Source organism: Rhinoderma darwinii, chromosome 6 (assembly GCF_050947455.1).
Source record: "Rhinoderma darwinii isolate aRhiDar2 chromosome 6, aRhiDar2.hap1, whole genome shotgun sequence".
Taxonomy (NCBI): domain Eukaryota; kingdom Metazoa; phylum Chordata; class Amphibia; order Anura; family Rhinodermatidae; genus Rhinoderma; species Rhinoderma darwinii.
In genome coordinates, this window is record NC_134692.1 from 135185707 (window position 1) to 135209995 (window position 24289).

Sequence of the window (24289 nt, forward strand, 5' to 3'; positions counted from 1 at the left end):
GCAGCTCTGGAGTATAATACAGGCTGTAAGTCACTTTATAAATACATGACATTACTTATCTTGCACTGATCAGGGACGACGCAATCTCCATCTTTAGACGTACCGGTATACAATGCCTTTAGTGTGCAGGAACAGCAGCCCGACGGCTATCTCTGCTGCATAGAATCTAGAAGGAGAAAGAAGGAAATAAGAACGTCACACATCACTGAACTCATCAACTGAAATACTCTGTGCTGTGATGAACAATCCAAAATGTGGAACATGTCCATAGGACAGGTCCCAATAGATTAGGACACCTTTCAGATGCCATTTTGAGTACCAGTCTCCATGACTGACGGTTTTACAGGGTTATTAGTGCCTTAAACATTTATGGCATATCCAACTAGTGCGCCAACTCCCGATGAAGCCCCTGAGACAGAGGCGCCAGAGGATTTCCTACCCTGCAGATGGATTTTAGGCAAGAAGTTCCCTCAAACAGGTCTTAATGGGTATCATGTGAGACTTATGATGATCACATCTGCCCTTATGATGAATGCCCTTTAATCTAACCTGGTGCCAAGTGAATGTATAATTGTTTACGAGAAAGCAGTCTTACCAATGCACCCGCAATAATGGGTATTAAAGGAACACTGCTGGCAAAATGTATACACTGTGTTATGCCTGGTACAGGGCTTGAGGGGGTGGAGCATGACAAGGATAGAAAGAACACCAGACAGAATCCTTGTGTCATGCTCCACCCCCTCAGGTCCTGCACTTGGTGTAACAGTGCAGTAGTTTTGCCTGGAGTGTTCCTTTAAGACTCAATCTGCCTCTCAAGTACACTCTTAGGATGAACATTGGTTGCTCAAGCGATGCAGCTATAAAACGTACGAAAAAAATGAGACAATAGGAGTAAAATCTTGGTATCATGGCGCCTCTCTGCATAATACATAAATCAGCATAAAATATTCTGGACTTAAAAAGAAAAAACACTTCTCTATATTTTACAAGTTTGGCAGCAACTTCTGGATTCTCAATTCCCACGTCTTTATTTCCCCTTATAGCAATTACTTTGCCTTTCTTCTTCCAAAGGAAAAAAAAACAAAAAAACTTCAGAATATTCCCTGGTGGGATCCTCAGCCCTTCACTAGAGCAACGCGGAGAGAAGTCTTGTGTTCAAGAACAGTTTGAAAGTCCTTAGTCGACAAATCTGACTTAAGTCGGGTCCACTTACAGCTAAAACAATAGAACTGGATGGCCTTAGGGGACTTAGAGATTAGAAAAACATGGCTGATTTCTTAAAGAAACAGCGTCACTCTTGTCCTTAGGGCTAAACTGCAACACCAGACACAACCTATGGACAAGAGTGGCGCTGTGGGAGCTGTGTTGCAGGGCCAGAAACAGATTCTGTAACCAGCCATGTTTTTTCTAACTTCAATACAAAAAATTCCTTTGTTCCACGACTAGCCCCAATGACGTCGCAGACAATTGGACTTACACCGCGTGTGGTTCCTTAAATCTCCCAACTTGCTGGATCTGGTACATGAGGTCGCCTCCGTTGACAAATTCCATAACAAAATAGAGTCGGTCCTGCAAAAAAGTCACAGAAACAGGATGCACCATAAAATACTGGCACCAGAAAGATACAATACAAGAAGTCTATTGGGTGAGAAGGACAAGAGTGCCCCCGCGCTACATACATAGTGCTGCCTTGTTGTTAGACACCGTGAGTGCTGAGCTGCAGTACCAGAGACAGCCACATGGACGGTGACGTGTTGGGGGCTGCAGCAAAACATCACAGCCCCTTTGATCTACTGATTGGTTGAGGGATCAGACCTCCACTGGTCACATATTGATAGGCCATCAATGTTATATCTTGGTTGATGGGGTCCTAAATTAGGGAGGGGAAGCTGGGTGATAATTGCCGTTGTAACATCTATTATAGGAGGTGACTTCTATGAATTCAGAAGAGCTTATCTTACTCATTGAATGATGCGACTGAGGAAGGATATGGGATAGAAGCAGCCCCTGTGGCCGCTATGGAGAGAGGACCCCCAGCTTCGGTTTTTCCCCATTCTACATGGCCAATGAGCACTGTGATTATCACCAGGTCTCCGCTTCTCCACATTCTCCCCAATGTTGGCAACAAGTAAGAGCGGGTAAGAGGCCAACTGCCCTTCAGTCCTACAAAAACTCCTAAGAGAACTGATGCCACCATACAGATCACATTGTCAGAGGTCGGCACCAGCCATTTATCTCTTACCATTGTCTGGAAGCACGAGTGCAGCTGTGTGAGAAAAGCAGGCTTCCCGGCGAGGGCCAACACTCTCTTCTCCACCATAGTGCATTCAACGTCGTCGTCCTGAATCACCACATCTTTCTTCAGGATCTTTATTGCATACAGCTCGTCAGTCCCCTTCCTATCCGCTAGTATCACCTGTGATTGGAGAACACGGAAGGAGACGCCATCAGCACGCAGCCTTCATTTCAGGAGCCTCGAAGAATAAACACATTTTGTTTTGTATCAGTGTACGGGAAAGTGCCGGTAAAGCGGATAGAAATGCATTGAGGTTTTATCGGACCATTAAACCAGAAAATTGAAATGTTCTGATATGAATTCAGGAGTTATTCCACATTGTTCAGCGTTAACCTGACTTTCAAAACAGCTCTGTATTAAAAAGAAAAAAAAAATTGAATGCAGCCATAGACTAAAAGAGTATCAGACCCCCAAGGTCTGATGAATGTACTGATGGAGGAGGAGTCACTGCTCAGCTGTGTTCCTCGGGGGCGTGACCACTGCAATGCACACTGGGAGGGGACTGTACTGGTCATCTCCTCACTTGAAGATGGTGCTGATGCTTCCAACCTCAGCAGAATGAAATAACCCAGATTGCCAATTTAGAAAATAAAAGCGAGAACCCGTCAAAAATTGTATTTAAACATTCACTTTAAGCTCCCCATTTTCCCTGTAAAGGAGTTATGTGGGGACCACAAATGATCAGTGTAGTCCCTGCTGTATGTGATGCACTCGCTAATATACATTCCGCTCCCCAGTCTCGCTGATTATGAGCTTTTCATAGATTTTTATAGCGCTGCCGGGGCACCGGAGGTCTAGTTGCATGGTCTTCTTTGACGAGGATGATGCAACTCTTCTTCACATGACCAACCCCACTGTACTCTATGTACAAGCAGGCCGGTCACATGACGAAGAGTCGTATAGTCATCAAAGAAGACTGTGCAACTAGACATCCGGTCCCCCGGCAGCGCTACAAAAATCCATGAAATCCATGAGAATCAGTGAGACGGGGGGAGCAGAATGTATATTAGCGAGTGTATCACATACTGTAGGGACTGCACTGATCATTTTTGGTCCCCACATAACCCCTATAACCTTTTGGGGGGGGGGGGGATACATAAAGTTTTATGCCAGGTACCTGGAATAAAAAAGTCACATTTTGTGGAACGCCATAGTGGTGCTAAAATTTGCAAATTTTTACTTTTCGAGCCACTATCTGAAAGTGGTGAGAAAAGGGGGCAGGGTTTAGCCAAAAGGGACAGGGCCCGTCCCGGGCAACACATTTACCTTAACTTATGCCCTGAAACATATGGCGCAAGTCTACACCTGCACATGGCAGGCGTAAATTTGGATTTCTGTCTCATGGACAGCCAAAGAGGCGCCAAATTATGGCAGGAAATGCGCCAAATTCACGAAGACTATATCAGCCCCATTGTTCTTAATGTCTCAACTTAGGAGAAGGAGGAGGGGGAGATAAAATTAATGCTTCTAGGAAAGCAAAGAATAGATTCTTTTTTAACCCTTTGCATTTCAATCTGAAATCGTATAGCACCAAAGAAGAGTAGGACAGTATGTAGAGAGTGTTACTCGTATTTATTTTTTTTATGTTCGTGTTCCCTTAAATCCGGTCATCCATTCAATACACTACAGTCAGCACTTGAAAAGCCATAAAAAGATAACATCAAAGCCTTCAGGAGAAATAAAATGAAAATTGTAAATGTAAAATTTTCACTTTAAAGGTGTCAAATTTACTGCAGAACATCTCCAGCCATCATAAAATTATACCGGATATTTTAAGTCTCGGTAAAATAAGACGACCGTTATCGGTGATCAGGGTCAGAAAAGAATAGGAGGGGAAATGATAGAACGGCTGCCAGCGCGTTACCTGCAAGCTTCATACAACCAGACAATGAGCCCATCTTGCGCAGGTGGGAAGCGGCAGCTAATCACGGCTCGCAGCCCGCATCCCTCGAAATGCTAATTTGCATATTTATAATGTTCTGTCACACGCTCCTCTAGCATCAGACGAGCCTTTTAATAATGTTTTCCTTTATGTTTGCTCAATTAAAGAAGAAAATCTGGGAAACTGCTGCCATTCTTCCCCCAGCTGCTGCACGCCGCCCCCTAGCTGGCAGATTAGGTGATCGCCGGCTGCAATAAACAGGACAAGCTCCGCTGATGAATGCGCTCGCCTGCTTTGTTTTCCAGATTAAAGTGCTCCAATTCTAGCAGCGGCCTGGAGCAGTCCTTTGGCGCTACGGATTCTTTAACTCTTTGTAGGTGGGAGTCACCAGTCAAGAGAGAGAGGCCGGTCACGTGATATTTTTGTAAAAAAATTTTGGGGGGGGGGAATTTGACAATTTCATTTTAAATCTAAAATCCTCATTCTAAAAGCTCCGAGTGAACAGATGTGGGCTCAGCGAAGAACTCAATTAATGTAAGTAAATATATACACCTCATTAGAGAACCTTTTTTCTTCCCATACATCAAGAAGAGAGACAACAATAAAATAAGTATTTTATGGAAAGACAGTTGGCGTCGACCAAATCACTATGTAGCAGAGATAGAACGTAAATCCCTTTAGGCCAAATGCACACGATGCGTATTACGTGCGGATTTTCCTGCGGCAAATCTGTAGCGTATTACAGAACCAGCAAAGTAAATGAGATTTCAAGAAATCTCATCTACACGTTGCAGAATTTTTCCGCACGTAAATACCTTCTGGTGCCATCAGCGGAACACTGGCGCCATTTACAGCTCCTGTACTCTTCGTATACGGCTGCAGCAAGGTAGTTGACATGAAGAGCTAGAAAGTCCAATACATTGAGGGTCTTGACAGCCCAGACAATGGCCAACGTTCTCACCTTTTGATTATTAGTCCAGGTATATTTAAAGTGAACCTGTCGTTTTTGCGGTAGTACATGTGAATATAAGAAACTTAGTGGTCTATCCCAGCAGGGTGAAGTGGCATCTTTCTTGCCTTCCAGAAACCGATAGTTTCCCTTTTCCTGTCTGTAAATGTTCAAAAACCTCCTCAGTCTCAAAAAACCATCTAGTGTAAAACAGAAAATACTAGACAAAAAGGAGGGACTGGAGGCTGATGCAGCGGCTGTTTCTCTGCCTCAGGGTTAAGTATTCTCTTCCATCAACTTGTTAAAAAAAAAAATCTTTAGCTATTTCATCCTGGAAAAGCTGGATGATGACCAATATCTTTGTGACCCAGCTTTCCTTGACTCCTGAACAGCAAGTCTGCTGGTTTATGTACGGATAAATCCAAATACTCCAGTATTGTTGCATAACTGGACAGATTTGCCATCCAGGAGTCTGGAAAAGCGTCTAACAACCCTCTGCTGGCAGCATTAATGGCATTCATAGTGGTTGTCACCCAGCTTTCCCAGAAACACTAAGAAGTGGCTTAATAGAATTGAAGGCATTATATTATCCTCTAAAAACACAGTCCACTAGGAAGAACAATTGGGAATATCCCTGGAGCTTGTCCTGAAATTTGGCAAGAAATTCTGGATTAGAAAGCGCTGGATTAACAGATTTCTATAGTACAACTGATTATTATTTTTTGAAGACCTAAGAGAATAAAAAAAATAAAAATGAGGTTGAAGGACATCCCTTTACTTGTGTTTTGGGGACAATACATAAAATTCTCTTTCAGCGATTTGTTTCCTTACAAAGGACGCAGGAGCCGAGCTGGAAACCGTTCACGTTCATCACCTCAGCGGATTTCTAAGGATTGTGTTTCCAGTCCCCTGCGGGTGTTCAGGGGTCAAGTGAACGGCACAGTCCAAAGAACGTATTGATATTTATTTTCCCGAGCCGAGCGCTCCCTTCCCCTCTCACAGGACAACTGCTGAGAAGAACGTCTTTGAAACAGAAAATTTTTGTTTTTTTCCCCACCGCAGCCGTCTACAGACAAATCGTAAGAAGGCAGGCAAAGAAAAGGATGAGGCAGAAGACCAGCGGGAAAGAAAGAGAAAGACAGGGCACGAGAGGGAGGGAGCGAGCGAAAGACAGGGCACGAGAGGGAGGGAGCGAGCGAAAGAGGGCACGAGAGAGGGAGGGAGCGAGAGAAAGACAGGGCACGAGAGGGAGGGAGCGAGAGAAAGGGGGCACGAGAGGGAGGGAGCGAGCGAAAGGGGGCACGAGAGGGAGGGAGCGAGCGAAAGGGGGCACGAGAGGGAGGGAGCGAGAGAAAGGGGGCACGAGAGGGAGGGAGCGAGCGAAAGGGGGCACGAGAGAGGGAGGGAGCGAGCGAAAGGGGGCACGAGAGAGGGAGGGAGCGGGAAAGAGGGCACGAGAGGGGGAGGGAGCGGGAAAGAGGGCACGAGAGGGGGAGGGAGCGGGAAAGAGGGCACGAGAGGGGGAGGGAGCGGGAAAGAGGGCACGAGAGGGGGAGGGAGCGGGAAAGAGGGCACGAGAGGGGGAGGGAGCGGGAAAGAGGGCACGAGAGGGGGAGGGAGCGGGAAAGAGGGCACGAGAGGGGGAGGGAGCGGGAAAGAGGGCACGAGAGGGGGAGGGAGCGGGAAAGAGGGCACGAGAGGGGGAGGGAGCAGGAAAGAGGGCACGAGAGAGGGGGAGCGGGAAAGGGCACAAGAGAGAGGGAGCGGGAAAGGGCACAAGAGAGAGGGAGCGGGAAAGGGCACAAGAGAGAGGGAGAGTTTGAGTGAGCAGAAGCGAGCGCAACATGTAAATGCATGCACGTCTATTGCCATTATTAGAGGAACAAGTAACGTAGCGCTTGTGACTTTGTCGGGCAGAGTAATATCACCAGGTTGAGCAGTGATGTTCATCTTGTAACAAAGAAGAAACATAATAATATGACTTACCTTTCCAAAGCTTCCTTTGCCCAGCACTTTCAGAAAGTTGAAATCTGACACTTTCACGCGGTCACGGTTTCCATTACTGTCAATTTTGGCCACTGGATTTAACACTTTCTCTTCGGCTGCTTTGTTGCTGGGACCAATTTTGGCTCTCTACAAGAAACAGGCGTGTGATTCACAGCTATAAAACAGTGCAGACAAATATGTGGAAGTTACACACCAGTCACTGTCATTTCCCAACCTGCCTTAGAAAAATGAGACCTGCAATCTGATTAAGTGGTAGCCAGAAGAATTGTGAATGCAGCTCTGGAAGTGACTGCAGTATTAAACATAAAGGATATGTAAAAGTTTGTAAATAGTTTTACTTCTCCAACCTATCTAAAATAAAAATGAAGAAACTTTGCTAATAGTCTGGATTAAAACTCCCCTACCATGTTGTGTGTACAGCTCCTATTCAGGTCTGTGTGTCTCTATGGTAACAGACTACAAACAAACCTTGTGTAGTCTGATCTTTGTCATATTTCCATCCATGGGTCCCCTACTTCTCACTAACCTCCAGAACGTATGTTAGCAATAAGTAGAGGACAGATGGACGGAAATATGACTGCAGGATCAGACTACACAAGGTTATTTTGTAGTCTGTAATCCATGGAGAGACATAGGTCTGCATAGGAACTGTAGACATAAAACGGTAGGAGATATTAAATTCCTCCCTATTCTCATGATATATATATATATATATATTCAGATAAGTATCCATTCACTGAGAGCAAGCTGAACCCATGTCCCCCGATCATGTCCTCCCCATAGCACAGGCTTTGTTACATTGAATTAGTATTGACAATCCAACCTTGAATGTTTCCCCCCTCTCCCTTGACCTAAAAAGCTGTACAGGAGAATGGAGTTCCCATACGGAATGTAAAAGGGGCTTTGTCTGCACTGATACATTGTACCAAAACCTATTGGCTGTGTGAGCGGACAGTTTTCTAGGCTCTGAATGTTACGAAGAGTGTTTCCATCTTAAAGACAATGAAAAACTCAAACACACAGCAGTACATTAGAAAGTTCCATAACTTTACATTCTATAATAATAATTAAAAGTGTTATCTGGGATTTTTCAAATTTTACAGGAGGGGAGGGGAGGGTATAAAATAATAAACTTACTGCCACTTACCCTATGAAATGCCCAGTTCAACGCCACTCTGGTCCTGGAAGCTGTTGCTTTGGTCAGGTGCCGCTGCAGCCGATCACTGACCTCAGCTGCGACGCTGCCATGACCGGCACGTCAGCCCTGCAGGAGCTCCCAGGAACGGGTCAGCAGTGAACGGGGAATCAGCACTGGAGTGGGGGGCGTTTCAAAGGGTTTTACACCCTCCCCAACCTTCCTGCAAAATTCAAAAAACCCGGATAACCCCCTTTTTTTTTTTGTAAACAGCAGACTGGACAGTGCCATTTAAAGGGGACATGGTTGCCATATTGCTAGTATACCCAATCAATGTCGGATCAGTTGGGGTCCAACCGCTGGGACCCCTGACTATTGCTGGAATATAGTCTCTGCGCAGTTTATCTGGGCAGCCGTGGACTATACTGTGACAACTAGCAAAGTGTTGGTGCATCTGTGGGTTCACATATCAGCACCTTCCGGCTGTGAATCTATCTGGAAGGTGCCGCAGGCTGTCAGGGCACGCTGGGGGTTGTAGTTTTGCAGCAGTTGGTAAGCCACAGGCTGGAGACCTCTGCCGTCGGAGGGTCCTCAGAGCTCAGATATGACATTTCTCCGGCTTTACATGCAGATTACGGTCCTGTTGCCAAGTCCCGGAGCCCCTGCTGTGCCCCTCTAATTGCCTGTATGGCAATGTAATTGGCAGGCCTGGGCTTTTGGACATGGCACGCTCCTGCTTGTTTCTCTTTTAATTTTTCGAGAATCTGCCATATTGGGAAAGCAGCAGAGTTCAGTCTGCCATGAAATTCCATTAGCCTGATTCTGAGCTCTTCAATTTGTCTGTTGCTCACAGCTCCCGCAGATAACCGGCTCCTGAGCAATCTCTCAGTCACAGCCCCAGCTAATTTGTTATGGCAAGGCTGTTTGCACCCATCTCAAGGTCACCTGCAGACTCGGCTTAAAGCACCAGCGCCATTAGACACCACGCAAACAATATTCAGCGTTTGATTACAACAAATAATAATAAAAAAGGCAGGGGAGGGGGCATAGTGTTCTGGGCAGAGCGTCTTTTTGCTAGTGACCACTGGTATATATAATATACTGTATCTCATGGTCAGTTCTATTCAGTGAATAGGGACAGGCAGTTGTACCAAGTGCCTTGCTGCCTGGAAGCCACACAAGTCACTTAAAGGGATTGTCCACCCTTTAAAACGGTGTCATTTTTAGGTCCAACAGTCTGTGCTGATTCATTTTTATATTACTGAGCTCCAAATCTCCTGCATGTGCATAGATATGAGTTATAAAATTATGTCTGCCTGCTACCACCACTAGGGGGGGCTTACTGCATACGGAGTTCTTATTTAGTTAAATGGTATAAACTGTATGCAGCAAGCTCCCCCTAGTGGTGGCAGTTCTAAAGCTAAATGTTAAAATTCTATCTATGCAGGGGGTTTGGTGCTCTGTATAAGAAAGATGAAGCTTTGGCTTCTATAAAAAAAAATATATTAAATAGGTTCAAAATTCTGTAACAATTTTTTTTTTTTTTTTTTAAAGGTATTAAGAAATTAAAAGGGTTCAAAGGGCGGACATTGCCTTTAAAGTTGGCTGCTGATCTCATCCACACCTATGGAAATGTGACAAAGTAGTGATCACAGGGGCAGTGATTTTTCTTCCATTTGTCGCAATGAAGAACACGACAGGCACCCGGGGTGAACTGGCTGATAACTGTGAGCAATAGCTTACAAATCGATCTACTTTCATGTCCCTTTATCATCACCACATCCATCCGTCCTCCGAACACCAAGAAGAGGGAAACTTTCACGTATCATACAACACTCTGGTGCCCCTTCTCATGTAAGTTTGGGGTGGAAGCGATCCCCGATCCGGTCCTCTTTGATTTCCCCTTTCAAAAGACATATTCGGCTTTTGTAGTAAGCGGGGCTGTACGGAATAAGCTGCTGTAACGTTTTATGAAGACAAATTGCTTTGGAAGCCCAGATTGTGCCAGCGAGCCCTTCACCACCGGCCGCCTCTGGAGCTGCTTAACAAGGGTTCTGGTTCTTTTATTTTATATTATTTATCAAGACCGGAGCAGGGACTTCAAACACCATCCACCGCCGCGCTGCCGGGAGCCGCTGCTTAAATAATGTTCCTGGGGATTAGAGACAGAGGAAAAAACAAGAACTGAGGCTGATCTGACAAGCGGCAGAGTGGAGTCCCTAGCTGCACTTTCCCCACAATGAAATATTCATCTGTGATGACTTCTGACAGCAACTTGGAAATCTACAAGAATCCAGGGTTTCCACGCCGCAACCAGGAAGCAATATCCGCCATTATATTATCATGGAGCTGGTTTTGCACACTATGCTTCGAATGCTACGTAGTAGAGCTGAATTTGTCGTTAAACTCCTTATTTTGTCTGTTGGGGTAAGCTTACTGAGAATGGGCCATTTAGGGGGGTGTTCAGGTTTTAAAGGGGTTATCCGGGAAGTAACATTTTTTTCTATGGGGCTTCAAATTAAATACAAAAAGCAATACTTACCTATCCTTGTCCCTGGCGATCCAGCGGAAGTCCCGGTGACTGTTTACATGTACGTAGCACGTGACCGCTGCAGTCAGAGGGCTCAGCGAGGGGCTCTCCGGTGACTAATCGTATTTTCGGCAAAATGACAGAAATACAACATATGATTGGCTGCAGCGGTCACATGCTACATGCATGTAAACAAGCACCAGGACCGCCACCGGAGCAACAGTGCTGGATCGCCAGGGGCAAGCATAGCTAAGTATTGCTTTAAAATTATTTATATCCCATATAACCCCTTTAAATTCCAAGAATGGACAATCAGCTATCCAAATCGACCCCCACTGATCGCGAGAACAGGGGTACTAGACCCCCGTTCCTCCTCACTACACCCTCCACAGTGAGTAGGAGCTTAAATGGAGTGGCGGTCGAGCATGCGCAGTACCGATCCATTCATATGGGGTGGCCAGGAATGCCCATTCTTGGGATCGGTGGGGGTCCTAGCCGATCAGATATTTGTCAACTTTCCTGTGGATAGGTGATAAATATCTATTATGGAAAAGATACAAAACCTTTAAAACCCAACACTACTTATAGGTGAAGGTTTGCTGCTGATGTATTTAGCAGACAAGGGATTTCCTAGACAAGATACACTGTAGCAAACCCTCAGCTGTAAGTAGTATTAGGTCGGTACCTCAACAAGTTTTGCTACAATGTATCCAAGGCTATGTAATTCTCTGTGAGCTAGATACATCAGGGAATTCTGAGTTAATATAGAGGGGACCCCTGTTAAGACCCTCGCGGAGAGCGAGTATAAAGAGCATCTTGTTCTACAGGACCTTACATGACCATTCACTAAAGGGTCAGACCATAAGCTTCAATTGGAACGGTGTAATTCATCATTTCTCCTGTGGTGGCGCTGTAGGGAAATGGAACTGGGTTCCCCACCGATTACAACTGATCGCTAAGGGTTATTATTTGCTCAAATTTATCATTGGGAGGACTAAAAAAAAATATTAAAAATTTAAATGGAATATCATATTGTTTCTGTTTCAAACTGATTTTTGTGAACAAAAAAAAAAAAAAAAGTAAAAACTGCGAAGACTTCTATTTTATTTCCATTTTCTGAATGGCAGTCAATGTGAGACGTGCACAAAAATAGCCTTTTGATCACCGAATACAAACCGTTGGCCCCGCCGCACGCTTCTGACAATGAGCGACGTGGAATACTTTGTATATAAATTCCCAAGTATCTGGTTACCATGGAAACACTTCAACTATTCCTAAAACACGGTCCGATGCTTCAGAATAAAAACTTCAGTCGTTCTCGCTGAACCTATTAAAGATTTCCTTGCCCTCAAATGACTTTTCTCCTCAAGTAACTTTTCCCCTGAGAATACGCAGCCAAATTTCACTGGTAAAACAAATTCTGCATTATAGCCATCTATACAGTCCATTCATCTCCAGCTACTGCAAAACTACAACTCTCATCATGCTGTGAAAGCCGCACGCTTCAGCTTTTTTTTTTTTTTTCTTTAAGCTGTCCCTCTTTCACGTAGAATGCTTTAAAGTTGATCAATTAACTTAAAGGGCATCTCCATACATAATAAAAACGGACTTTGGATGAGTAGAATAAGACCACCAAGTAGGACTTTTATCCAATCACCCTATAAATTACAGTTCGAGGTCAGTTCCTAAACCTAGACTGTTTTGCTGTATTTGGTGATGCTAGTAAAAGGGGTGTGGCTGTGACAACCTACTATCCATTTTTGGTAAGAATAAATAAGTGGAATGTAATACATTATGCATACTATTCTATAGCTGCAAGGTCCTAAAAAGGACCCATCATATTGGAAATCGTTTCCTAACCTAAAATTAGGACATTTTTTCTCGTCGTATTGGGAGTTGAATTCTGAAAATGTTACATCTTATAATTAAATAAGATGACGCCCATCTGAGGGCGGTCTCCTTTACCCCATACAAATGATGCTTGAAGTGCTGATGGGATCCACCTCTGTTAAAGGAACATACCGGCCATAACCGATATGACTAATACAAGGCCTGAGTGGGCGGGGCATGACAGGGATCCACTCTTTGGTGCGCTTTATATTCGTGTCATACAACGCCCCCTAAGGCCCTGCAATCGGCATAACCTTTTTTGGTTTTTCTGTGGGTCCCCAGGGTTATTTCATACTCCCCAGCTGACTTCTCTAATCTCAAGTTTTTTTGAGATCACAGAGATCAGTGGACCGGAAAACGGCAAGTTGATATGATAATGAGCTTACGTAGCAAAGCCCAATCCTTACTGAGCTCCCTTGGCCACTCAGGAGCATGAAGATAATGATGAGTCACAATTCCCGCCCCAAAGCTAAACAACCACCCTATTTTTCAGCCCGCTGACTGATAATTTGCATGTATTTCATATTCAATTACATATATATTTCAGTAAAATGCAATAAATTAGTGTTTATAAGGAGTTACGGCCAAACGCTCCTGTCTTCCTCTTGCAGCTGGTTCAAGGAATTCACTAAGGTACAGCAGCAATTTTCACAAGTCACAGAGTCACCCAGGCTTCATAGAAATGCACAGTTCCTACCCTCTACTCTCACTATAGCTAGGTGAGTGAAACGCTGTACAAATCCGTAATGCTTATACCAGTCAAACATAGGGGAAGATTTTTTCACAATAGGAAACCTGCAGGTAGGGCTTTGTTCACAACACTTTCGGAGCCTTGTCACAGATTGAACACTTAATATTTTTGACAATAATCGGACAGACACTTTTTGCACCTTCCTCGAGTTTTGAAAAAGGGCCATGGTTAAGAGCAGTCGTAGAATGCACCGTACTTATAAATTACGTGCGCCATTCTTTTGGCGCAAAACATTGATATAAAGTACGCCAACCAACTGGTGGCGGAAGGAGGATAAATGCACCAAATCTATCATACAGCGAGCACCACTATGATGCATTTGGCACATTTTCTGCAGGTCTAGTTTCCCCCGCTCTACATTTAGGACAGAATTAAAGTTGAAGGCCCCATGCAAACAGCCGTGCCCGTAATCACGGCCCGCCATTGTGGGCACAACCCACAATGTATGGGAGCACGGCCCGTAAAACACGAAAAGACTGACATGCTCCATAATTCCCGGCACATTTCTACGGCATGGACACCCATCCGTAGTGATACGGAAAGGTATCCGCGGCCAACACAATGGGTCCGTAATTGCGGAAGAATTTGTAAGGCTCATGTGCATGGGGCCTAAGTAAAGTTTTAAAAAACTTTTGATGTGTCGCAGTGACATATCAGAAGTTTTGCTCGGTGGTGGTCCAAGCACTGAGACCCCCACCGATGGCTAAAACAAGGCAGCAGAAGGACTCGGGTGAGCACTAGACCACTTCGTTTCGGATTGGCTTTCCTCAGAGCGTTGTACGGGCTCAATAGAAAGTCTATGAGTCCGTACACCGCTCACTCGATCACAAACGAAGCGGCGTAGTGCTCACCCGAGCGCTTCTGAAGCCTTGTTTTAGCGATTGGTGGGTGTCTCAGTGCTCGGACCCCCACCATTCAAAACTTCAGACGTGTCACTATGGCCGTGTCAAACGTTCAGCAACCTTTCAATAAACCCCCCCCCCATAGGTTTTTATCCTGAAAGACATCTGAGGCTCATGTTCACACTTGCGCCGTAGATTCGGTCAGATTTAACAGAAAGAATAGCGCGGCACGCAGCGCTATTCTTCCGATCAACAGATGGAACCCGACAGACCCCATTATAATCTATTATATTATCTGTTCACATCTGTGTCCCGGTTTCAGCCTATAACCGAAATCAGGACAGCAGATGACACGGACACCCAAAGGACCCCTCTAACTTATAATGGGGTCTGTCGGGATCCGTTGCGGTCCCCGTCATTTTGACGGGATGAATAACACTGCACGCAGCCCCAGTCTCTCAAACCTGACAATCTGTGACAAAGCTCCAAAAGTGTTGTGAACAAAGCCCTACCTGTGCGTCTCCTATAACCGTGGTGTTTGGGGCACGGCACATACAGAAGAGACTGATGACCGGTCACTGCCCGCCTGACCCTGGCTCGGGTGGAGAAGCTGTGGACACAGCTGGGAGACTCGGCCCAACTGATGAGCAGGTCCCGGCAGCAACTCCGATAAATCAATGGAAAATGAACTCATCAAGGAGACGAGATTGACACGCTACCTCCAGCTGCACTTCAGCCACCGTCCTGTGACCTCCAGGATATGAGGCTGGAAAATAGTTTCTAAAATAGACGACCGGTAATCAAATATTAATGTCAATCAATCTCCGTTCAGCCGGCTGCGAGCGGGAAGAACCGATAAGGCAACGTATGCTTATATATATGTAAATCCACTGCAGGGGGAACGAAATACAAACACCGTGCTGGATATCACACTTATCTCCTCCAACAGAGCTTAGCGGCCACAGACCATAGTCACTATATGAATACAGGCAATAATCTCACCAATGCACACCTAAAGCTTAGATTCACTTTTAACACATTTTTCCTCTAGTCACATCCAGATCTGCATTCACAATACTTCTGTTTTTTTCTTGAAAACAAACAGTGGTTTATCTACCGTCTATAGTCAGGAATTAGATCTAACAACTCCGCTGTGGGTAAAAGTCAATATCAGGCAATAGAGCAGCGAAGAGTTTTGACTGCAGGAGGAGCTTTTTAGTGCAGCAGACATGTACCTAGTTCCCCATGTTGTGTCAGGAAAGAACACAGGAGAAAAAAGGGCCAGATTGACTTTTAGGAAAGAATGAGGGAGAAGAGTACAGGGAGAGTGACAGCGTGTAAGGGTATGTTCACACACACTAATTACGGACGTAATTCGGGCGTTTTTGCCCCGAATTACGTCCGAAAAATGCGCCTCAATAGCGTTGACAAACATCTGCCCATTGAAAGCAATGGGCTGACGTTTGTCTGTTCACACGAGGCGTATATTTACGCGCCGCTGTCAAAAGACGGCGCGTAAATAGACACCCGCGTCAAAGAAGTGACCTGTCACTTCTTTGGGCGTAATTGGAGCCGTTATTCATTGACTCCAATGAAAAGCAGCGCCAATTACGTCCGTAATGGACGTGGCGTTCAAGCGCCTGCACATGCCGGTACGGCTGAAATTACGGGGATGTTTCCTCCTGAAAACATCCCCGTAATTTTAGCCGTTACGGACGCTGTCGTGTGAACATACCCTAAGAATGCAGCCATGTTACGTGATCGGTGACCTGGTGACCAAATAACAGGCTCCATAGACCACTACAATGGCAGTCTATGGTATCTGCAAAAATAAGTCAGCAAGCAGATAAAAAAAAATATCCTAATCTGGTTTTTACCATAACCATTATTTATCACTTATACACAGGATAGGTGATAAATATCTGATCAGTGGGGGTCCGGCCGCTGGGACCCCCATCAATTACGAGAACAGGCTTACCGTGCCATTCCTGGGAGCCACATAGGAATGGAGCGCTAGTGCGCATTGCTTGACCACCGCTCTATTCATTTTTATGGTGCTGCCGAGCGAGATCTTCGGCAACCGCATTGAAATGAATGGAGCTGTGGTCGAGCAATGCGCACTAGCGCTCCATTCCTACGGGGCTCACCGGAAAGGCAGGCAAGGTAAGCCTGTTCTCGTGATCGGTGGGGGTCCCAGTGGTCAGACCCCCACCGATCAGATATTTATCACCTATCCTGTGTATAGGTGATAAATAATGATTTTGGGAAAACAGCTTTAATCTCAAGACAGGCCTTGACACTGCAGTAAGCTTGGCGCTAACAGAATGGGGTTTCTTGTCTGGGTGACCCATAATCTGAAAATGGGGCGGTCCAAACTTTTAAATGAAAAATGACCATCTGAGAGGTACGTGATAAGGAGGTTTCTGTTGTACTGCAGAGTTTGTATCATTACAAGGTTCTGATAATTTAACGTACCTCAAACTTTTGCCGAAGTTCCTCATTTCCTTCTTCTCCCTCGGGTGGCACAGGCACATTGAAATACTCGCCTTCTTCTTGGCTGAGCAACTTGAACCTGGAACAAACAAAATAATATTTCCCAGTATTTACGCAGCGCTGTACAGGTGACGCAGTCATATCAGTCCCTGTCCCCAGCGGGACCCACAAACAAATTATCCCACTTTATACAAACACTTTGGGCCAAATGTATAGAAAGACAAAGTAGTACTGTCAGAGGAAACCCATGAAATCAGAGGAATAATCTCCATTCAGATGATCACCGTGGTCAAATTATAATCCAGAACCCAAGTAACATTTGTCCAGAGAACTTACTCTCCAGCCCCCAGAGCTGTACCTGCGTCGCCAATAAGTGGAGCTTTCCACATCTAAATTTATACAGCTCCATTGACTTTATAAGTCTGTATGCACTGAGCGCCCTCTAGTGGCAGGCAGCCAGAAATGTTATAATTTTATCTTGGCAGTGTGAAGGTAAGCAGTGGATTTGGAGCTCTGTATCAGATATATTATAATATATAAAATATATTATAACATAATTCAGCACAGGGTTTAGTATATATACATAAAACAAAATTTTAGCGCCATTTTAACACTTATTACCGTAAATCAAAGGTCAGAAACCTACGGCGCTCCAGCTGTTGCGAAACTACAATTGACAATGACAGCCTTTGGCTGTCAGGGCATGCTGGGAATTGTAGTGTCACAGCAGCTGGAGTGCCGAAGGTTGCGGACCCCTGCCCTAGGCCACCAGGAATGTGACCATTAGCCCCTTTATTGCCCTAGGTAATACCACTTCTTTGCTGGGACCATTTTTAGGTGGCGCTCCCTTAAGTAAATGAGATTGTGTCATCTCTACACTTTGTAGGCATCATCTGTGCGTCTGTTCTCAGTCTTCCTGTTATATAGTCATTTGTGTACGGCGATGATGATGATCGCCATCAATAAGACCGCGGTCATAGAAATGATAGGGCAGGCAGAGATCCGCAGCGACGCGGTTACAATGAATAAGAGAACAGGCTGAACTTCTCGTACCATGTAAGTCAGGCGGACAATGGAGTAAAAATGATTTCCTGGAGATGAGGACAGATAAGCGTCTTCATGCACCGCAGAACCAGAGAGGAAATGAGAATTTGGAGGACGGCGCTGGGGGGAGATGAATGGAGGAGTGTGTCCAGACCAAAAGCGTGTAACCAGCAGGACCTTGACTCAACCCTTCAAATCCAATTTTATATAAATAAAGAATTGTATAAATAAAAAATTCTGCAACTTTCTAATACACTTTGTGTTTCCGTTCATAACCACTTTCAAATATATCTGCTTGCAGTAAGTGAATGTAAGCAGTTGCACTGCCCGTTACAGAGCATCAGCGCTCTCTCTTGTAAAGGAGCCGGGATGCAGTGTTGTTCAGACAGGATTTTAGCGTCTAGACTAGGGGTCTCAAGCACGCGGCCTAGTATCGGCTCTGCTCCGGTTCTCTGTGAAATCCCTGACATCGCTGTCCATATATGGACAGTTTTGTCAGGGTCTTCCCCAGAGCGGAGTCTCGGGCAGAGCGCTAACATAGCACATATGGACAGCGATGTCTAGGGCTTCCCCAGAACTAGACAGTGATGTCAGGAGCACAGCTGGAGTCCCAGTAGGAGCGCTAGTAGTTTTCTGCCCGGGACTCCAGCTCTGGGGTTGGCCCTGACATCTCTTTCCATATATGAACAGTGATGTCAGGAGCAGAGCTGAAATTCCAGGCAGGGTGCTAGAAGCGGCTCTGCTCCGGGACTCCAGCTCTGGGCAAGCCCCTGACATCACTGTCCATATATGGACACCGATGTCAGTTGCTTCCCCAGAGTTCTGGAGCAGAGCCTATACTAGTGCTCCGCTCTGGGACACCGGCTCTGGGGTTGCCCCTGACATCACATTCTGGTCCAGGAGGATCCCCTGACGTCACTGTGTATGAACAGTGACATCAGGGGCTCCTCCAGCAGAGGAATCCCTGGCCAAAAGGTCGGCAACGCTCTGGCTGGGGATTCCACTCCTAGAGGGAGCCCCAATGGAGCCATCTACTGGGGGTGTGTGTGGCAGCATCTACAGAGGGCACGGTGGCAGCATCTACAGAGGGCACGGTGGCAGCATCTACAGAGGGCACGGTGGCAGCATCTACAGAGGGCACGGTGGCAGCATCTACAGAGGGCACGGTGGCAGCATCTACAGAGGGCACGGTGGCAGCATCTACAGAGGGCTCGGTGGCAGCATCTACAGAGGGCACGGTGGCAGCATCTACAGAGGGGCTGCCTAATTTTGACATTTGTGCGTCTGCCAAACGCTGCCAACTGAGCTGCCCGACTGCATTTAGCGACACTTAAACTGTAAAACTGGATTGTTGAAATAAGCACGTGGAGAAATCTCGCAAATTTCCGGTAAGTTTAAACCTAGCGCATTTATTATAGTAATGTAGTATTGTTATAGTAGTTCAAATAACTAATTAACAATAATTTTGTAATGTATCAAATTTGAAAGTAATGCGGCCCGTCAACTTCACATTTTTTCTATATGTGGCCCACTTACCCGGCCGAGTTTGAGACCCCTGGTCTAGACGTAAGGGAATGAATGAATGTGTATCAATTCATCACAATTTTGAAGATCTGTGCTTGCCGTCATGTTCCACCCACTTGTGTCTCAAGCACTATACAGAATAGTCTTCACTTTCTCCCGGATATCAGTCCTCTGCCCCCCTTATATTCATATAGGACTCTTACCAGCCATCCACACTGGCCTTCTGGAGCTCTGAAATGCCAAATGACAGTGAACCCATGAAGTCGTTCCTGCTGGTGAGGTCCCAGTCCCAAATCTCCACCGATAACCTGCGATCCTTGTCCGACTCCTTCAAGTTACTATCAAAGAAAAGACACTGGACAGGTCACAAGGAATACGAGTTATTAGTCCCGGCCGACGGTAATGACCGGAATCATTCAGGAGTCACTCACAATTTAAAGGTCTCGTTGAATGTAGGGTTGAGGGAACATTTGATGGTTTTGGTCTTCTGCTTGCTTTCTCCTTTGGGGTCGGGGATGAGCTTCAATTTCACATATGGATCGGAGAGTCCATTAGGGTCCATAGGAACCAGATTTCTTCCTTCTCCAACTAAAGAAAAAAAAATCAGGGACTGTACAAAGTAGATTTCACTAAAGAGGATGTGTCACCCTAGTAGACTTGGGACTACATCTTATAGGACCACACCGTCCACATGACCCATGATTTGGGATGTTACAAGGGGGTTCCACCACTTAGGACCCCCCCCCCCCCACCCTCTATTAGCCAGTGAACCAGGATGCCACTGAACAAAAGTGGGTTAAACCGTGCAAGAAAATCCCCGGGAGCAGGACTCCATCGGCCCGTTCGCTGCAATGACTCCCCAGTGCGATCCTGTATAGGAAATGGTCCATCTGCGTGCTAACCAGCAACGGGAGAATTTCAATACTACAACACCCAGCATTTCCCGATAGCTGCAGTGCCCATGCTGATCAACTCCTGCAAGGCTCTTTTTATAATGAGACCAGGAAAGAACTGATATTAATTTTGTGTAATAAATGAATGCCATCAAAAGAACGAATATTAATTCTGCGTAATCGATGGATGCCGTCTGATGGGTACACTGGCAAAGCTGAAAGTCTTATAACTCCGACCCCTCCAGATAAAGAGGATTGGACTTTGACATTTAGCACAACTCACTATAAGATTACTATGAGCTATATCCGGTTTTACATAGGACTGCAGGTAACCACAGGTAATGTTTTGCATCACTACTTAATAAAGACTCCATATAGTGAGCAGAAATGTTGCATGGGTGAATACAGGATCTGTTTCTTCACGGACCGTGAGATACGGCTTGAATGCAGACGTGCAGTATACAGCAAACTAACAAACACCCAGACGGCAGCCTGCATCAGCACGACCGCTGGCTCAGCCATGATGAAAGCGAAAACTGGCAACACACACACAAAGATGACATTTGTGTTCTCTGCCAAGTTAATGTCTGGCAGTAATATGGTGCCATCTAGTGGTAAAAAGTAGGTAATGCAGCAGAGAGGGTCACATTGAATGCAGCTCTAACTGTATCCAATAATTAAAATTTATCATTAAACTATAGGACTGTAGTACAACGGCTGACACAGTATGCAGCCCCTGATTGTATCCGATCATTTATCACTACACTTAGGGACTGTAGAACAAGTGACAACTGAAAACATAGAAGTCGACCACCCGAGGAGCTTGATGGCTTTATCTGCCACCTGAAAGATGTTAATGAGTTTCCTGCCAACACAGGCAAACATTTTTTAGTAAAGGTTTTGGATGGTAGTGATTCTCATTGTGGAGATCCAGCAGGTAGGGAGTCGAAAGGACAATGCTTTCTGGGAAAGAAGTATGCAAAATAGCTATCCACCAGAAGAAAGAAAACAGTCTAGTGCCACCTAAAGGTGATTATCCTGTAAGTCAATGTCCAATTTTTTATAGAGCCTTGAAACATAACTTCGTTTAATAACCAAACCAGAGAGACAACCAATCTGTAGACAGCACTGTTTCGGAGTTGTTGCTCCCCATCAGTACAGAGAACTTTTTTCCCAGGTAACATCGTTCAAGGTTTTTTGTTCCTGTATTAAATGTTATTGCAATATAATTCAGCATTAAAAATCAGTTTTATAATTTATCTTATGTTACAAAAATGCCCCTGTTGTGAGATATTCCCTTTACTTCATTATATTAGTGCCCCCTGGTGTTCAATCTGTATAGTAATGTACAGATCTCCTGCTGAGCTGAATGAGGGAGGACGCACATGCGCAATTCCACTTTACAACTGCCAACAGTCAGTAGGAAAAGCCTTCTCTGCTTGTCGGTAAAGAGGTAGAGAAGCAGCTTTTATTTATAATCCGCTTGTAGCGAGGATGGGGACGCACACAGTAAAACACACAGGAGAGCCAGCAGTTTGCTTAGATGAAGAGAAAGCCGGCATACGGCACTGCTTACATACTGCGTGGAGCTCTCCCTCTCCCTGTAAGATGCAGACTTTCCCTCTTCTTCTGTTACATAGGGCTGGGCTCTCCCTCTTCTTCTGTTACATAGGGCTGGGCTCTCCCTCTTCTTCTGTTACATAGGGCTGGGCTCTCCCTCTTCTTCTGTTACATAGGGCTGGGCTCTCCCTCTTCTTCTGTTACATAGGGCTGGGCTCTCCCTCTTCTTCTGTTACATAGGGCTGGGCTCTCCCTCTTCTTCTGTTACATAGGGCTGGGCTCTCCCTCTTCTTCTGTTACATAGGGCTGGGCTCTCCCTCTTCTTCTGTTACATAGGGCTGGGCTCTCCCTCTTCTTCTGTTACATAGGGCTGGGCTCTCCCTCTTCTTCTGTTACATAGGGCTGGGCTCTCCCTCTTCTTCTGTTACATAGGGCTGGGCTCTCCCTCTTCTTCTGTTACATAGGGCTGGGCTCTCCCTCTTCTTCTGTTACATAGGGCTGGGCTCTCCCTCTTCTTCTGTTACATAGGGCTGGGCTCTCCCTCTTCTTCTGTTACATAGGGCTGGGCTCTCCCTCTTCTTCTGTTACATAGGGCTGGGCTCTCCCTCTTCTTCTGTTACATAGGGCTGGGCTCTCCCTCTTCTGTTACATAGGGCTGGGCTCTCCCTCTTCTTCTGTTACATAGGGCTGGGCTCTCCCTCTTCTTCTGTTACATAGGGCTGGGCTCTCCCTCTTCTTCTGTTACATAGGGCTGGGCTCTCCCTCTTCTTCTGTTATATAGGACTGGGCTCTCCCTCTAAAAAGACACGTGATGGGGGGATTTGTAAAGCTTCTTCTAGAGAGGAAGAGGCAGTGAAACAGAATAATCTGCCTATATAACCTACTATGGAGGGGAGGAGCTGCAGTAAAACGGACACGCCCCCTGAGCTGCCTGCCTGAAGAAAATCTAGCAGAGCAATCGAATCAATGAATGACATCTCTGGATCTATGTAAGATACAGAGCTGGTTTGTCAGATTGTAATGCACTATATTATGTCGGATTTATTTTTTTTAATTTTGGGACAACCCCTTTAAGACCTCCTACTAGCTGGATCTTTGCAAGGAGAATAAGTACCTTACAAGAGCTGCTACAAAGGCATCTCACTCAGCCAACCAGAACCCTACTGATGAGCAACGACTGCGAAACAGTGCTGTCTACAGATGGTTGGCTCTGGTTTGGCTATTAATCAGAGTCATAGTTCAAGACTCTATAGGGGGTCAGACATTGACTTACAGGGTAGTCACCTATATGTGTCACTAGACACAGTTTTCTTCCTTCTGGAGACGACCTATCTGGTGCGCTTTGTTGCAGATAACAAGCCGGAAGATGTGGACTAAGTAGTCTGGGCCCTAAGGAATAATGGGCATGGGGCACCGAGTGCGCACCATAACTCATCACCAACATAGTCGTCCAACTAACACGATACCCTCCAGATATTTTCCAAAATCGGGTGAAAATCCTTCTTCGATAAATGGTGCAAAGTGGACGACAAACGTCTCCGTAATGCCCATATGGATTTTATGATCAGGTGTTCACATACTTTTGCCGATGTGGTGTTATTTCCCCATAAGTCTCCTCTAAGCCTGAATTCAGTAACCTAAAGCAAAGTGACTCACCCGCAACGGTCAGCACCTCCTTGCTGATCTCCGCTTTGATGTGTATTCTTCCACGGCGTTCGGTGTGGTCGGTCCCGCAGAGGCTCGGGACGTTCATTACACAGCGTTTGTGTACATTCATCATACATGCTGAAAACAAAGAAATACACATAATATAGTGAATGCAGAGCGGTACCAGCATCGTCATGGTGGGGGGAGGGATTTTTTTCAGACGTGAACCCCTTTATCTAAGAAAAGTCCACAACCCCTTCCCCACATGATGGCCAGCTGTTCTCTCTGAGGCAAGCAACTGGCTTGTTTTAAAAAGGGATATTATACAAAGGCAACCATTTTTTTAAAAAGAAGCCGACCCAGTGGTCAGCAGAGTCGATCTTCATAAACCCCGGCAATCAGATGTACTTGCCGGGGGGACCCTGGTCTTGTCGTACATTCTTCAGCCACTTCAGAAGAAATGTATTATTACTTGGTGGCCATTCAAACAAAGGGCCGACCTCGTACAACATGGGCGCTTTAGGTCTGCCAGGGCGAGTGGGGAACCCGCCCCCCCCCCCTCTATGACGTCCATATTGTTCACGAGACCACCACTTTAAAAAGAGTCTTTATTATACAATTATCTATCTACAACCAGAAAAGTTCAGCAACTTGCGAATATACTTCGGGTTTCAATGTCTCACCATTTTCAAGATCTGTTTGGCGTCTGTGAACAGAAACATTTGTTGTGAACGTCCAGAGACTGAAAACCTGTCCTGATCGTGCCGCGTTCACACAGCTTCTAGGCTTGTTAAAAGAGAAAGCTCTGACACACTTAAACCCTGCACAGGTTTTCAGTCTCGATGT

The 24289-nt window shown here is 45.6% G+C and overlaps 1 protein-coding gene across 2 annotated transcripts in view; it reads right to left on the minus strand.

The window, feature by feature from the left end:
- The window catches only part of PRKCB (protein kinase C beta), a 129709-nt gene that overhangs the window by 27000 nt on the left and 78420 nt on the right, over positions 1–24289 (minus strand). For both annotated transcript variants that reach the window (XM_075830515.1, XM_075830514.1), the window contains exons 5-12: positions 23453–23581; positions 19775–19931; positions 19547–19681; positions 16758–16854; positions 7114–7260; positions 2243–2416; positions 1478–1569; positions 104–166 (exon numbers count right to left, since the gene is read on the minus strand). In XM_075830515.1, coding sequence (XP_075686630.1) covers positions 104–166; positions 1478–1569; positions 2243–2416; positions 7114–7260; positions 16758–16854; positions 19547–19681; positions 19775–19931; positions 23453–23581 — 994 coding nt within the window. The remainder of the gene's footprint in view (positions 1–103; positions 167–1477; positions 1570–2242; positions 2417–7113; positions 7261–16757; positions 16855–19546; positions 19682–19774; positions 19932–23452; positions 23582–24289) is intronic.